We start from the raw sequence: 17,378 nt of genomic DNA on the forward strand, positions 1-17,378 counted from the left end.
TGCCTGGATGGATGAGTGCAATTCCCCTAAGGCTTTCTCTGTGACCTTAGTGAGCATCAGAAGTGAAATGAAGCTGCAGTAATTTGCACTGAAACTTTGCTATGTGTAGCTTGTCTTATTTTCCCAAAATCAAGCTTATCAGGCAAGGCAGTACATGTATTTCATACCACTTTTTCTTTCTGCAGTATGTATTAGTGTGATTAAGTGCTTTTCAGATAAATCTTTCTTGCCTCTGCTTTTCCCCTGGGTGGGGATGGGAGAGGAGAAAAAAGGGAATACAGCAGATGCTGCTCATGGTATTTTTGTGCTGCCAGATGTTCCTCAGTGCTTCAGTGTCAAGTACAGTACTGGGCTGATAATACAGAAATACATATATAACATGCAGGTGTTGGAATAGGTATACATTAGTTTGGCAAATGTCTGTTGTGGGTGGACATGCTGTGGGAAAACTTATGCTGAGGATGGATTCAGGATAGTTTGGAAATCAAACAGCTCTCAATTGCTTCAATGGGATGGTGGTATCCTAAGGCTGTGTTAAAGAGAAAGAAGCAACATTGATGAATTTATCTTATTCCCATGTATCATAATGGTAGAGGCTTCAAAGCTAAGTAGGTCATAAAAATATGCTCTGACAGATATTCCTGCCAATGTCTTCATAACCCACAGTAAATTGGATCAGAGCTATTGTGTATGCAAGCCTGTTCAGGGGCAGAGAAATATTCTGATCTAAAACCTCAGGGCATGTTTTTTAGTCTTTATTTCTATTCACTTCACTTTCCAACTTGCCCACGTGGGCCAGTTCTTGTGTTTGTGTGATTCCCTTCCTTCCCCCCGAGTCATGATTCCATGATTTCAGGAACCCCTGTACATAACTTACTGAAAGCTGTCTCCCTGGAAGGACTGGTGAGAGAGTCAGATTTAGGGTAATGTTTAGCTGTTAATTTTCATTGTGTGAGTGTGACCTATTATGTTCCTGTGCTTTGGAAAGCCACTTCCACATTAGTTAGTCTTGCCTAGCTCTCACTTTTTTCTTCCTTTTAAAGCTTCATTTCATCTCTGTGTGCATATCAAAGGGAGCTGCTAAAATCTAGACCCAAGGTGTCATTGCCATCTCTGAATAAAAAGCGTGTGCCATCTCAGATTCCCATAACTAGCTGGGCTCAGAAATAAAGCCAGCAGGGAGTACTGAGGGCTGTGTGCTGTGTCAGGACAAGGTCTGACTGCAGACTTGGGGCAGGGAGGAAGGATAGCTCACAAAACCACTCTGATAAGCATCTCTGGTTTTACGGTTTCCATGCTTTCTTGGCATCAGCTTGGCCTTAGTTTTGCCTTCCTGAGGCTTCTTATATAGAAACAGAGCAATATTCTGACACAGGTCAGCTCTGTTCATCTGCCCAAACATCTGTGTCGCAAGAATTGTTTACTTTTGCACAGGCAGCTCTTCCCTTCTGACCCCCCTTAATATAAACAAGGAAAAGCACTGACATATATATAGATATAGGTATAAATGTATCAGTTCTTGGTGCTTGCCCAGGAGCAGCAGACGTGCCCCTGTTAGCAGTAGCATGGCGCTGCTGCTGTTAGACAGCTGAAATTCCTGGAAGGTTTTATTTTTAGTTCTTCCTAGTTATAAAAACCTAGTGATCACAGGGTGTCTAATGGCATTACTGAGAGAAGCAGAACTGTCTGATAGGAGCTGCAAGACCAAAGCATTTGAATGCCACAAGGCATTCATGCCTAGGCTTTGTGTGAAGTGAGTAAGAAGGATGGAATGCTTGTTTGGAGCTGGCTTCAAGTAACACTCAGGTGGGCTTAAGCCTAGTCCTAGTTCATAAGTGTTCCGCTTGTAGCTCACAGGGTATCACTCAAATTCTGCCCTAATTTCCCTAAGTCCAAATGCATCTGTACTGAGCTCCCCTACTCTGCTGTATTTAAAAATATGTATAAAACCATGTTAAAAATGCCCAGGCAAAAGCTGCCACTTCTCATTTAGTATCTCAAGCTCTTAAGCTACTGCTGGAAGGCATTGTTTTCCAGCTACAAGGTTTCCCAGGCTGCTAAAAACACAAGATGAGCCAGACTTTGCCTACACACATCTGTACACAGCAACTGATCCCAAAACATAGCCTTGAGCATTTGAAATAAACACCCTGTGCCTTTGCCGTGAGAAATACAGCACAGTGGCAGGTGACCCAAAGTGCCTCTTCTCAAAGGAGAACATGGAAGAAGTGAAGGCAGAAGTATGGAATTCCAACAGAAAAAATTGTGCACAGGCTGCATCTTGCCTGACAGCTCCTGACCTTTCCTGCACCTGTAGCAACAAACCTTAGCTCGTTTTGCAGCAATGATTTTTTCACATACTGAGCTACATTCTTATATCCTTAGTTTACCCATGGGGCTGGGTAGTTTGTTTGGTGCTCCAGTCATCTGCTGATAGATGAGTTATTCCTCTGGCAGATAGTCACCCCAGCCCTTCCTGGGGCGTAGGCATATAATTGGTGCTGCACCCCCAAAATGGGAAGCATTACCCTGACTAAGATACTGAGACAGTCACAAGTGTCACTGATATTTCCTTTTTGGCAGGGCCATGGATGTGGTCATCAAAAACAGAGTTAATTTGGTCGAGTTCTTCTAGTTCCAATGGAGAGTTACTTAAGAGTACAAAAATGCAGAGCAAGCAGGAACAGGAGGGGCCAGGCAGACAAGCACTTGAGCCACATATTAATGCCCCAACTTGGATGCTTGTGTGGGAAGCACTGCAGCCAGATAAAATAACAGATTCACAGCCTGTTCCAGCAGACAGCTGTCTTCAAAACAAACTTCCTAAGAAACACAGATGCTTCAGAATGGACTGGTACAGGTGAAAATGTAAAGGTGGTGTTAAATGTAGCTGTTTAAAAATTTTGCAAATGTTTCAGTAGTGTGTATAGAAACTTAGAAACATTCTTGTAGTCCAGGAAGCAAACTGTATTCTGGGCTGAGTCAAAGGGAAAGTGGGAGCTCGTCAAGGGAGGTGACTGTCCTCCTCTACTCCAGACTCCATCTGTGGTACTGCATCCAGCCCTGGGCCCCTCAAAACAAGAATATGGACCTGTTAGAAGGCCACAAAGGTGATCCGAGGGCTGGAACAATTCTCCCTTGAAAAGTGGGTGAGAGAGTTGGGGTTGTTCAGTCTGGAGAAAAGAAGGCTACAGGGTGACCTTGGAGCACCTTCCAGGACCTGAAGGGATGACAAGAGAGCTAAAGAAGGACTTTTTTTCAAGGGCATGGAATGGTAGGACAAGAGAGGAGTGGCCTTAAGCTGGTTTAAACTCGATGTTAGGGAGAAATTCTTTAGTGTCAGGGTGGTGAGGCACTGGCACAGGTTGCCCAGAGAAGCTGTGGACACCTCATTCATGGAAGTGTTCAAGACCAGGCTGGATGAAGTTTTGAGCAACCTGGTCTAGTGGGAGGCATCTCTGCCTGTGGTGTAGGGTTTGGAACAACCCAAGCCATTCCATGACACTAAGGCATGAAACCTGCTCCATGGCCACTGCTGGCTCTTCCTTGACAGCTCTCCTCAGCAAGGCCAGCTGCTGCCAAAGAAGGAGTTGGAGTACAGACTGGATGGACTCTCCAGGGACCACTTGGGGGGAGACCCTGAGCCTGCCTGAATCTTTTTTGTAATAGTAATTCTAAGTTCGATGACTCTTCAATTAGGACATAATTGTTCCAACAGAACAGACTGTTGCAGCAGTCAGGTTTCAGCCTGACGGGGCTGTGTGCTGCTGCGACTCCGAGTCCTGCAGTGGAGGCTGCAGACGGGTTGCCAGGCTGACATCCCCGCCCTGGAGCGGCAGCGTCCGGCCTGCAGCCATTATCCAGTCCGCTGCTTGCTCACGAAAATGCCCAGGGCCGCTCGGCTAGGGCGGGATGCTGGAGGAGGCGGCTGCGAGGCTGCGAAGGTGCGAGCAGGAGAGGAACCAGCTGGAAACACAGGTTCATTTTGCAATGGTTGAAGCGTTTGAGCAACTCCGCTGATTTGAGGCTCGAAGACGCTGTTGGAACCCTTCCAGAGGGTGAGGAAGGTCCCGCTCACGCCAGCGCGGTTCTTCCCGGCGGGGAGCGGAGAGCGGCAGCCCCGGGCCCGCCCTCCGCGGGGGTGGTGCCGGCGGCGGCGCGGAGAGCCGGGAGCGGAGGATGATGCTGCTGCTGCGGCTGCTGCCGCCTCTCCTGCCTTTCCTGCTGCCGGCTCTGGCCGCGGGGCAGCGGGCGGCGGAGCTGCGGCTGGGGCTCCGGGGCAGCCCCCGAGGGGAAGTGAACCCGGCTTTCCTCTCCCTCACCCTTGACGCCAGCCTCGCCCGCGACCCGCGCTATGTCGCCTTGCTCAGGTGAGTCTCCTCTCGCCCCATTGGGAAAAAGAGGAAGGGTCTGGGGGGGCGGGCCATCCCGGCAAACGCGCTGCGGAGCAAGCTGGGGGGAACAGGGAGTACCCCAGCCCTGGAACTGGGGTCGGGGAGAGGCTGCTGGATCCCGTCTGCTTCGGGAGTCACTAATTGCGTCCTGCCAGGGCAGGAGGCGGTGCCTTCCGCAGGTGCCAGCCGCGCCGGCCCGCTTGTGCTCGGGGAAGGGAGGCTGGCCTGGGTGGATGCAGGGAAAAGTCAGCTCGGGGATAAGCCTGGCAGAGGAGCTGCTTTGCCAGCAGAAAAGAAAAAAAGAAAGAAAGAAAAAATAAAATAAAAGGGGGGGGGGGGGGGAAGGAAACTGAGGGAATTGCGGTTGTTTGCTCTCGAGAAATGGAGGCTTCAGAGTGTCCTTATCGCTCTCTGCAAGTACCGGAAAGGAGGATGTAGTGAGGTGTGGGTCAGTCTCCTCCAGCTAACAAGTGACTGGTAGAGAGGAAACGGCCTCAAGTTGCACCAGGGGTGCTTTAGATTGGGTATTAAGAAAAATTTCTTCACCGAGAGGGTAGTCATGAACTGGAACACGTTGCACAGGGAAGCAGATGGTGGGATCACCACCCATAGAAGTGTTCAAAAAACGTGTGGATCCTCCAGTCCTGCTTTCCCATCACTTGCACATTTTCCTCCTCACTGAGCTGGTGAGAAAGGTGTCCCCAGCTTTACTGGAAAGTGCTCAGGTCTGCAACATCCAGCCCCACCTGCAGACTTTTGGGGTTCAGCCTGAGCCCAGCCCTGCCACCACGAGGTGTAGGAAATACTTGGCGGCCTCTAATCTTCAGTTTGTCACCGCGTAGCAGATAGTGCCAAACGTGCCCGGCGCCTTACAAAGCCTTGTGGTTTCCCCCAGAGAAGGCTGGCTGTTGGTGCTGCACATCCTGCATGGGATGTGAGCTAGTCACAGAATTATGTTCTTCTGTACACCTGCTTTGATAAAGTTAACACCTGTCCCAGCAGGGATGCTTAATCTCCCTCGGGTACAAAGGCAATTGCTTTGGCTGCAGTCAGTGGAAGTTGAGGCTGATGATGTAAAGTCAGTTTTGTGCCTAACTTCTCGCAGGACATTTATGTTGGTGCTGCATAAACAAAACCAAAAAAATCTAGGGGAGAAAGATGTTTAGGATGAAAAAGAAAATTACTGTTTTAAAGTTTTGCATTACTTTGCCCCACTTTGCCCCCAGGATTTGGCTCCCTGCCTGTGACCATGTTCCCTCAGGCATGTTCTCCTCTTGTTGCCCATTAGACCCTCCCCTGGCTGACCTGGCCACCAGTGTCCCTCTGGTACAGTGCAGAGAGTTGGGATGCAGATCCCAGCAAGCCATCAGGAATTCCCTGAGGCTACTAGGTAGCCCCAGGTCACCCACTGCAGCGTGTTCCTCAAAGTGTTTGCCACGTTTACTCTCTACACTGTCTGCATAAATATAGTGTTTTTCTGTTTCTCGGCATTCTCTCCTCAGCAATTCCAAACTGCGTGCCCTGGCAACAGCCCTGTCACCAGGTTTCCTGAGGTTTGGTGGCACTGAGACAGATTTTCTTATCTTTGATCCCAACAAGGATTCAACTTCAGAAGAAAAAATCCTCTGGGAACTTCAGGCACAGCAAGGTAAAGCCAGCATCAGTGTGTTAAATTTGAAACTATCCTGCGTTTTTGAGGGTCTTTGACACAGGCTGAGGATGCTGCAGGGGCAAAGCATCAGCACTGGGGGCCCTCCACAGGGTCAGTATTGCTATCATCCGTGGAGAGGAGATCTATGGACTTTCAGCATGGTTCATGGGAAGAGCTGTGCCAGCTGTGGGAAAGTGAGAAAGGATGTAGGGGAACTTGTAACCATCCAGGGAGCCCTCTGCTCCCTGCAGCAATCTTGGGAGCTCTCCACTGCCTGCGAGGAGGTCAAGGTCAGCTCAGAAAGTGTGGCTTCATTATGAAGATCAAGGAACAGATGGAAGAAATAATCTGAGGAGAATAGTGTTCAATCTCTCTATCAAAGCCAGAGAGCTGGGCTGGGGATGCAGCCTTGCCCTCCTGCTGCTTTGACAGGGCAAGTGCAAACCTGCTGGAACCCTGTCAGTTCTTGAGCTTGGTATTTTCTCTTTGAACTTAGAAAAAGTGCATAAACTCTTCAAGGGGTGTTTCAGATAAAAAAATCCTCTATATTCCCGTGGCACATAGCACAATTGTGCAATCCTACATTACTGTATGACCTGCGGATGCTCAGTTTTGAAGTCAAGTGCTACCTTTCCCCTCATAGCACTTTGCTAAGTAGCCACTTACTGTGACTCTGGCTCGTGCCTTCCTCTCTGGTTATGGGTTGTTCCTGGTTTGCATGCTAAGAAAAAACATGAGCTTTGAAGGAAAATGTCTCATGGCTCCTGCCAGCGAGCCGAGTGGGGAAATCAGCACTTTCCCCTGCACGAGATGGGCAGTGCAGGAAGTATTTGCCCTGTTCCTGCCCCCAGCAGGGTGGGTCATGATCCCTGCCATACCACTGTGTGCCAGGCCAGCTCATCTGCTCTCCAACCAGAGCAGCCTATGCTTTGTCAGCTCACTGGAACAAGGGTTTGCTGGCTGTGGAGGTGAGGGGTTAATTCCTATCAACCTTCTTCTGCCCTACAGAGGCTTGTGGCTCAAGGCCTGCATTTGCTGCTGTTGAGAAGGTGCTGCTGGACCAATGGCCCAGCCAGGAGAAGCTGATTCTTGCTGAACAGAACAGGAAAAAGCACAAAAACACCACCATTACAAGTAAGACTTAAACAGGGGGGTGCAATACTCTGCCCCTACCATGAAAGGGCCATAGGCTGTTAGGAGCTGAAACCATGAAAAAGAAACATTTTACTCACTTATAAAAAATATTCAGAGAACTCTTTTTCTACTGTTTGCCACCTCACGTTTAATAGTATTCAGCTGCAGGGGTTGGAAGGTTCTCAAAGCTTGCAAGATGTTAGGTAGTGAAGCCTGACCTCTTCTGTCTGGCTGCGAGAGTTTGGCGGCATCAGGCTAAATAAATACAGGCAGTAAAGATTGTTGCTTGGCCAGAGCTCAACCAGCATGCTCCAACCTTGAGATAAACACTCCTCCTTTCTCCTCTGTGCAGAAAATACACTGGATATTCTCTACAGCTTTGCAAACTGCTCAGGGTTTCACCTAATCTTTGGACTCAATGCCTTGCTGCGGAAAGGTGGCTTGCAGTGGGACAGCTCAAATGCCCAGGCACTGCTGGACTACTGTGCTTCCCAGAGGTACAACATCTCCTGGGAACTTGGGAATGGTAAGTGCTTGTTGGCCAGGTCAATTGTCATCTAGAAAAGTACCAGAGGATATGGGCCAGTAATTTTGAATGTTTTGGATAATGGCACATAAAGACAAGGTGGTGTTTTATCAAGAGACATTAAGGTCTTAATTTGCAGAGGGATTTTACAAGAAGATGCAATGAATGAGCAAATTGAGATTATTTTGCTGCCTCTATCAGGGCTTTGAGGTGAGGTGAACGATGCCCCACAAGGTGCAGGATGTCACCTATGGCAGGGAAAGAGTGCTGGAGAGGAGCACACTCTATCCCCTGAGCTTTTGGTATCACGCTCACCTTCAAATATCACACCCACACTATGCCAAATCAAGTGAAACCTTAGGGGATTGGTGCTTCCCATGTGGATGGAACTGCCCTATTTTGTGCCCCAAAAATAGAGTGCAGTGTTGATGTACATGTGTCTTCTCCAGAGCCCAACAGCTTCAGGAAGAAATCTGGCATCCACATTGATGGCTTCCAGCTGGGACAAGATTTTATTCACCTACGCCAGCTGCTGAATAACTATGCCCTCTACCAGCATGCCAAGCTCTACGGCCCCGATGTCGGGCAGCCACGAAAGCACACACAGAGACTACTGAGAAGGTAGGGATGTGAGGTTCCAGCAGCACTCCCTGGGGTGGGGCAGGTGTGGAGAATTGTGGCTTGTCTGCCCCTAAATGCAGGAGGCATGAAGAGGCTTCAAGGCAGTGGTTGAACAATTTTTTTTTCCCTTGAGTGATGACAACTAAAATGCTTGAGTTCAAGGCCAGGTGAAACTCAGCTGTTGGCAGTACATCAGTGCTCCACATATTTTTCCATAAAGTACTGGCTCTAGGGTTGTGCTAACAAGGGCTTTTGGCCCCAGAAACACATGTGTGTTACACAAAGGTCAATTAATCCTCCCAGCATCCTGCTGAGGCGGCCAGGCTGCCCAAAGCCTGCTTAAAAGCCATGCTAAGCCTGGCCCCCAAGTATTCACCATCAGTACTGCCAGTTGTGGGGAGAGGGGAGGGCTGTGCGTGGCATTGCACTGGTGGGAGGGCCATGACCCACCACTGGTACTGCTAACTCCCTGCTCTCCACAATTCCCTCTGGCTGCAGCTTCCTGAAATCGGGAGGGAAGGTGATTGACTCTGTCACATGGCACCAGTAAGTACCACTTATATACCACTGTCACTCTGATTACTGCCTCGTTTTCTTTACAAAATGTCAATTCAAACAGAATTATCAATCTCAACAGAAAAGAGGGGGGGTGAAATGCCCCTATTGACCACTTCTCAGGGGCCTCTCCACAAATTTCTCCATTCAGAATAAGAGATTAATTGAGGGAGCATGTTACAGAAGTGCTGAAGCCCCCAAAGGGTCTGCTAGATGCAGAGACCCAAAAGCAGTGGTGGAAGGCTGTCGCATGATCACAGCAGCAGGGAATGAAACATGTGCAAGACAATAATTTTGTTTGCTCTATGTCTAGCCAATATAAAGGAAAAATCCTACAGGTCTGGTTGACCCTTGTCCATATGGAGAAGTGCCAACAGCTCCTCCTGCTCCCTTGAGTTTGTTCTGAGTCATTTCAGGCTCTGTGTGGGTGACTCGCCCTCAGATCCCACATGCAGTGCAAACAGCACTGATACCTGGCCCTTTGCTCCTGTGCAGTGACTTTGATTTGTAGGTTTAAAGTGCTCACAGGGGCAGTGAAGTAAACTTGTCCCAGGACCACAAACTCCACATTTGGAAGTCATTTACATGTGAAGGCAGTTTTCTTTCCATAGTCCAAAGCAGGACATTGAAATGCAACAGTCAGACAACAGTGAGAAAGTATTTCTTTTTTCTACACTTATTTTTTATATATATGTATACATACATCAATTATCTATGTATCTTGAGCTGCTAGAAAGGCATGAAACATGTCCTTTCCCCTTCCTGGGCTGTTCTTTACTAATTTAGGATTATCAGGTTTTAGCTTCCTCTTGTGGCTGGAAGGCTTCAGCTATTTTTGGTAGGACTGAGAGATAGCAGGGTGAAATGCAAAAACCAGAGGGATCCCAATTTGTTTGGACAAACCAGACTTAACAGCTCTTCTGCTCATGGTGGAGAGCAACATTCATGCTGTAGGGATGCCTCCATTCCAGCTCCCTCCAAGTGGCCAAAATATTCCAGCAGATGGACAGATGCTGTGATCTGATATTTTTGATATGTAACTTGATAGAGTAAAGCAAGTAATCACAAAGGAGTGTCAGACTCCCAAACAAGAGAAGATCTGCAGATGTTTTCTTTATTCTAAATGAGTAGGTACAAACAAACCTATTACTTCTGCTGGTGGAAATTTCTGTGATATCTTGCCTCCAACAAGGTAATTTTGTCTGGAATACAAGTGACAGACCTACATGTTTGGAAAACAAAAAAATAAAAAGTACTGGACAGAAAAACCATGCTGTGGATAAATGTACCAATCAACTGAATACTTTCAGTGCTGTTTTATACCACTGGTGGTATTTTTCCCTAATTTTGGCTATGTCTTTTTTCCCCCATTTTTAGTTACTATGTGAATGGACGGAGTGCAACAAGGAGGGATTTCCTGAGCCCTGAAGTGCTGGATACCTTTGCCACAGCCATATATGAAGTCCTGGAGGTGCCTTGTCTTATTCAATCATTCCTATTTTCAGTTTCCAGGGAGTTAGCAGAGAATCAAAAATAAAGCACCATTTCTTACTAGCTCAAAAACTTGATACTCAAAGTTTGAGTTCTGCTGACATTGTATATTTAAAAAATTAAAATTAATGATACTAATAATAAATGAGCTCCAACAGTTTGCCAGGAAGGAAACATGATGTCAGGTGTATCACATACCTACAACATTTTTATTTATTGATATAGTAATTACTCAGGGATGTAATTTATGGTTATCCTATCCCCCTGATGCATTTTTTTGTGTGTGTTTTGAGATCCTGAGAATATTATAATTTACTGAATGTAGCACTACTCAGCACAAGAATCATGGAACCTGGATTTTAGTGATGTTTGCCCTGTTTTACATGGGCAGCAAGTTTTTGTTTTCTGGGTTTTTTTTGGTTTTTTTTAATGTTTTTGGCTTTTTTTTGGAGGGTGGGGGGGATGTAAATCTACTTCTAGTCCTTTTGATCCAAATCTCTGTGACTTTCCATCTCAGGGCATTATCCCTTAAATGTAAACATCCTAAGCAAGCCTTTGGCTAAAGCACAAAATTTTCTGTATTTCAGTAGCCAAAAAATGAACTGTCATCTCTTTCTCTTCTTCCCTAATGCCACACTGACCAGATTGTTGGTCGGACCGTGCCGGACAAGAAGGTGTGGCTGGGAGAGACGAGCTCTGCCTATGGAGGAGGAGCTCCCAGACTGTCTAACACTTACGTTGCTGGCTTTATGTGAGTACTGTTCCCAGGTGTGAGGAAATTACATATTTTGCCAGCTGAATGGGGCTGCCCCACAGAAGGAACGTGGCTTCCTCAGTATCCTGGGGAGTGCAGGCAGTTTTTTCTGTCCTATAAGACATGATGACTTTTTATCAGGGCCTGGTGGGCCAGCAAGGTAAGGTCTGACAGTGACAGGCAACCTTGTTGTTGGTGTGATGATTTCTCTCAGCCTTCAGACCCTTGGCCAGTTCAGGAGAATCTGCTTCCATTCCTTGTTTCCACCACCTACAAACGGGAATGGAACAACTGCTCCCACCAACTTGGACTTCAAGAAGTGGTCTGAAAATAATGAGATCAATGCAAGACTTGAAATTAGTTGTGTGCTTTTAAGGAAGTCAGCATCACATACTAATTTTTGCTTTCCTGCTTCCCAGGCTGGTTGGAGAGGGGTAACAGGGTACAGTTGAGGTCAGACCTTTCATCTGTGTGACATTTGCCTCATTTTTTGGCAGGTGGTTGGACAAACTCGGGCTTTCAGCCAGGCAGGGGATTGATGTGGTGATGAGACAGGTTTTCTTTGGGGCAGGGACCTACCACCTGGTGGACGCCAACTTTGAGCCTTTGCCGGTATGTAAATAACGCCCCCTCAATGCACCTCTGTGAAGGGTGTGGAGGGACAAGCCAGCTTTTTTAACAACTTTCTTTGCTTGGATGGCCACAGGTGTCCTTGCACCTACAGTTATCTCTTGTTCCACTACAGGTTAATGTATTATTACATATATATGTATGCACACAAGATATTTATTCCAGCTGCAAGGGTGCAGTCAGTTTTCAGCACAGCAGAAACTGATTTGTGAGACTCAATGTTCTGGTTTGTACACAGGAGCTCCTGGAGCTCACTAGGCTTTTCTGGATGGCCTGTTTTGGTTTGGCTACTCCTCAGCTGAGTGATGAGTAGTTTATTAACAGAAGTGAAAAGAGATATTAAAATCAATTATATTCCATGTGAAAGCCAGGCCAACATCAAGACTCAAGGATTATAGGTTGTGAGCATATTCATCCTACAGTGGTGGCTGAAGGATAATTGAATTGAAATATACATTTAGAATAGTTTGATTTATTAGGAAATAACATTTGTGGTGATGAAACTTCATTATATGAATGATATATTGTTATTGCACATGTGGCACATTTCTTTATACTACTAGCACTTAGCTTGGGGTGACAGGACAGCATCTTTTTTTTAGCTTTTCTCTTATTTTTCTGCTTCCAAATTATGGTTTTTATGGGTGATCATAGAGCCAGAGTGAAAGAAAAGCCAGCATACAGGGATTTTCTATCTTACTTGCTCAGCTGCTTCCTATGCCAGAGGCTGCATCATCAGGCTTGTGGCTTTGGGCTTTTCATTCACTCATTTAAAACAGATTTAATTTGAACTGAAACTGTGTGCCTTGTTCCTCACCTACAGGCAGTACAGATGCTAACCAAGCCAGTGATGCTTCAGAGGCAGGGAAATCCAAACGCAGGTGCATCAGCTGTACCTAGCACAGAAATGAGGAAGCACAGCAGTGTCAGAAGGCTGCACTTCCTTGCAGGGGGATTCAGCACCAAGGCTGATAGCAAAAGTAATTTCCTGGGCTTGTGGTGGGTCAGAAGAGAAATACAATAACTTTCCTCCTAAGAAAACCTTAAAGACAACCAGATGAGCTGGGAGAAGCTCTCTGAAAACCTGGAAAGACCTGGAAAAAATGAGTCTGCACTGGGCATTGCCCTGCTCTGAGGCATCATTGTGGGGTATCAGAAGATGCACTTGTGACTTGGGTTTAGAAATCAATTCTGATACCTGTTCTAAAGTACAATGTTAATTAAAGGGGTTGAAGTTCAGGAGCTTCCTACTGGTGTTGCACCTGTGCCTTAGGTACAAGCTTTCCTGCAGGAAGGGCAGCTCACACCCTTGCATTCAAACCCGAGGTTTTCTGTACCCTGCAGAAGGGCATTTCCAAAATGCAAACAATCTCTCCCTGACAGAGCTCTGAGAGTTGAGTATGAAGGGGAAAACAACTGTAAGGTATCTTGTAAACACAGCTGCTCACAGGGAGGGCTTCCCCTTCAGCTATGGTGTTTGTGTGAATTTAAGTAGACGTGGTGAAAAGCCTGGTAAAACTAAAAGCTGTGGAGGGAAAACCCTTTGAAATGTGCTTGTGCCCTAATGAAGCACTGTATGGATCACCTTGCACATACACAAACAGTTCCATGCGTTTTTGTGCCTCCCAGGACTACTGGCTCTCACTGCTCTACAAGAAGCTGGTGGGTACCAAGGTGCTGCAGGTGGGCCTGGCAGGAGCTGACAAGAGGAAGCTCCGTGTTTACCTCCACTGCACCAACAACCTCAAGTAAGCCTCCAGAAAGGGTGAAATATTCCAGGAACTGAGCCCATGGCCATCCCCAGGCCAACAAATGGCATTTGGGACAATGCAAGGTCACTCATTATTCTGATCCCCGTCATCACCTTCTCTTGCCTTGCAGCTCAAAATACAGAGATGGGGATGTGACGCTGTTTGCCTTAAACCTCTACAATGTTACCCAACATTTGCAGCTACCAGATCACCTATTGAGCAAGCATGTGGATCAGTACCTCTTACTGCCTCATGGCAAGGAGAATATTCTTTCCAGGTAAGCCTCAATTCCTCCAGTTTCTGTGCAAAAGGCTGTGAGTAGGCTTAGATGGTCTTTAAAACCTCACCTTATTCAATTTGAAAGAGGAAAGAAGAGGCTACCATTCAGTCATCTGGGGTTTTTTCAGTAAAATCTGACTTGTGTTAAATCAGGTCTCCTAAACTTAGGCTGCTGAAAGCTTGCTAGGTTATTGCTAAGGACATTTACTTGATGTTAATTTTGAAGTTTGTCCTAGCAAGCTTCAGTGTTCTGGACCAGCTGTAAAAGTCTTGTTTTTGGTCTTTTTTCACACAAGCACAGGTATATTTCTTTCCCAAATGCCGGTTTCTGATTTACAGCAACGTGTTCAGGCTTTGTATGTTGGTGGGATTTTTTGTTGTCATTGTTAATGCATTCACAGGGAAAGGATCTGCTCTGTGGGCATAATAGAATATTAATACATTCAGGAGAAAAAGCAGTTAAGATGTGTACTTTTCAAAGCCTGTTTAGCTGTTGACCTCACTGGAAGAGAAATAAAGGTACTTTTTAACGTGCTTGTGCTGCCACTCAGGAGGAGTCCTTGCAGTGGGAGTGCTGCAGATGTCTGTGTGCATGTGTGTACACACACATTCAAGGGAAACTTAGTTTGGCTTTGGGCAGAGTTAATGTTTACACTCAGGTCCAGAGCAGTTTGTGCTTGATGGCAAACAGAGCACAGCTGCCCAAACAGTCTCTCTGCTTCTCACCAGGTCTATTGAGCTGAACGGCCGTGTGCTACGGATGCTGGATGATGAAACACTGCCAGAGCTTATGGAAAAGCCCCTTGGCCCTGGCAGCCTGCTTGGCCTTCCAGCCTTCTCCTATGGCTTTTATGTTATCAAAAATGCCAAAGCTATTGCTTGCATTTAAGTGGTCAACACACACTCAGGATAAATGTAAAGCATTTGTCTCACAGGGAATTCTAATCCTAGAAATTCACATTTCTACCATGGGATTTAATTCTGGTAAGGCATGCAAATGTTGCAGCACTAGTACAACTATGAGCTGGAGAAGACATAAGGTCCCACTGGGTAACTGGTACATGAAAGACCCCAGGAGAATCATCTAGGTATAACAAGACCAGGCAGGGGCTGGATTTGCTTTTGACAGCCTGTCACTGTGCTTGAGCGTGGAACCCTTCTCCACACCATGCAGGGAGCTTCTCATACTGCTTGTGGCTCTGCCAGCCCAGGCACTGCAATCTCCCCTCTCCCTCTCATTTCTGCAAGCACAGCTCCTAAAGCAGTTTCTTCCAAAGCTTGCCTTCAGAAAGGAGGAGCAGTTTTTATTTGAGCTGCACAGCTGTGACTTTGCACTGTGTGGGGAAGCCTGAGAGGGGGTTGTGGTTGCTGAGGGTATCTTGGGGTGGAAAGTGTGGACATGCAAAGCAAACCAAGATCAGGGTGATTGCAGGGACAAAGGCCTTGCAGAGAAACCAGATCCTCCATCAGATTTGGGGAAACAACACACATTTTTCTCCAGCTAGGAGTGTTCAGTCACAAGATGGAGCTGTGGCTCTGTGCTTTTCAAAGGTGAGTTTTTTGAGGCAGGAAATGCAGGCTGTTCCTCTAGGGTGGTCTACCTCTGCCATCACACATTTCATCCCTGCAAGGAAAGGAGAGGAGCCCACCAGGCCCTGGCAATAGCCCTCTGTGCTCAGGGGGCTGCACAGTGGGCACTCATGGCTCCTCAACCTGCAGTGCCCTGCAGGCAGCTCAGCTGGAAAGGACTTCCCTGAAGCTATGCACCGATAAAGCTCTCTTTACACTCCCTAATGCACTCAGGTCTCTTCTGTCCTCGGGGAAATGGGATAGGAAAGGGGCTGAGGAAACCACTCACCCCTCAGCCACCACAGGGACATCAATGGCCTTGGAGCATCCTAGGGAGAGAGCAGCCCAGCCAGGTTGACATCTTTCCTACTGGGAAAACAGTGATTTTGGACAGAAATCCAAAATCCACCAGTGCTGGTTTTTTTTTCTCCCCAGCTGTCCCTTCCCCACACACACCCTGTTGCAGTTGGCTGTGCCAGCAATAGCTCCCTGTGGCACACAGGCTGCTGGTCCTCAGGGCAACAAAAAGCCTCAGGCGGTAGCTATGGCCTCCTGCATGAATTTATTTGCATCTGCTTTTCTTGATGGTATATAGCCCACACCACTCTCAATGCCTTATTATGTATTTTATGAGCACAGCAGGGAAGAACAACCCCACACCAATGTACTTCCCTTTTTAAGCTTTAAAAAGATGCTACCAGCTACATGGGGTTTAATGCAGGGCAGGGAACCATTTTTAGTCAGAGGGCTTTCAAAACTGAGATACTTCTGTAGCTGTGATGAAAACCTGCACAATAAAAAGGTTATACCTGAGTTCAGTGTGTCAAAGGAGTGTCTGCATCCACAGAGCAGATGCACTCTGTGAAGGGCTATGTATCAGGGGATAGTATAGCTCAGAAATGAGGGAGGTTGAGTTTGTTTACATTGTCCAAGTTCCATAAGAGAAGTAAAGAGAGTGTAAGATGGAAAGTCCTACATACAGTCAACATAAAGTTAATAATGTATTATTATTATAAAAATGTAAGTTACCACTGAAAGATCAAAGTTATTTACCTGGTAGATTCTTTTTAGAACTTTTCTAAAAAAATCGTTTATTCCAATGCTTGTGAGTTTTGTATTTGAAGATTTTAATTAAACTGATTTATACCAACTTTTGACAACCTTCATTTTTCTAAGACTCCTTTTTGAGATGCTGATACCGAGACACTACCTACTTTTCTTTTGGTTGATTTTATCAACAAGAGCACCCAAGTACACAAAAATGGAAGGAATCCTGCGCAGGTTGGTGTGTTTCAATGGTGTTTTCCCACCAGCTCAGAAACCCAGTGTGACTCAGACCCAATAGGTATGCTGGTGACTGGCACCCAGGAACTATCAGGAGGGCCCCTGGGATGTTTGTGAATGCAAATGACAGCTGCTGCCAACCATGTCTCCTTCTCTGAGCCCTGTTCTTCGTGGTGGGGTGGGGAGGTTGGTTTACAGCTCAGTAGCCAACTTTCTCTTCACAAAGGGTTGCACTGCAACCTAACAGTTACTGTTAGCTCTGTGCAAACAGAGCAACAGGGACATAAGTGCAGGGAACGGGGAAGACGCTGGATTCCAGCACTCCAAGGAAGCTGTGGTCTGAAACAGAGATGAACATCACTCTCACAGGACCAATGCCTGCCCCACCCTTACCTCTGGGGTTTTTATTCCTCTGTGAATGTTGTAAACCTTGGGGGATTTGGTATGTGTGTGTATTGTACACTTATTTGAGAACAGGGAGAATCATATCTCATGTTCATTCCAGTTAACTTTTAACTCCATAGGTCAGATTACTAACACTAGATTTGCTGTAAGTCAGTTCCTGGAAGCTGAAGTAATTTGCATTATACTTTGGTACAGGGGATCATTTGTATATATGAAAATAAGGAAACTGATAATCTCCTTAGAGTCAGGGACATTTTGACCATCAACTCAGATTTGAGCTAAAGAAGACAGCTGAAATGAGCTGTTCCTAAATTATCTTTCAGTGAAGGGCCAG

General features: G+C 46.5%; 1 protein-coding gene across 2 annotated transcripts; it reads left to right on the plus strand.

Moving 5' to 3' along the window:
* The first annotated feature begins 4,161 nt into the window (after window positions 1-4,161).
* Window positions 4,162-16,521, plus strand: HPSE (heparanase). Of its 2 annotated transcripts, XM_062493088.1 has the most exons (11): window positions 4,162-4,370; window positions 5,897-6,042; window positions 7,054-7,179; window positions 8,155-8,326; window positions 8,825-8,872; window positions 10,259-10,352; window positions 11,017-11,123; window positions 11,624-11,738; window positions 13,386-13,504; window positions 13,638-13,784; window positions 14,516-16,521. In XM_062493088.1, exons 1-11 carry the CDS (start codon window positions 4,180-4,182, stop codon window positions 14,673-14,675), a joined length of 1,425 nt encoding a protein of 474 aa, XP_062349072.1. In that variant the 5' UTR covers window positions 4,162-4,179; the 3' UTR covers window positions 14,676-16,521. The 2 variants fall into 2 exon arrangements, with proteins under 2 accessions (XP_062349072.1, XP_062349073.1); XM_062493089.1 differs by lacking the exons at window positions 11,017-11,123; window positions 11,624-11,738 and adding an exon at window positions 7,532-7,705.
* The last annotated feature ends 857 nt before the right edge of the window (window positions 16,522-17,378 follow it).

Source organism: Cinclus cinclus, chromosome 5, assembly GCF_963662255.1.
Source record: "Cinclus cinclus chromosome 5, bCinCin1.1, whole genome shotgun sequence".
Classification (NCBI taxonomy): Eukaryota; Metazoa; Chordata; class Aves; order Passeriformes; family Cinclidae; genus Cinclus; species Cinclus cinclus.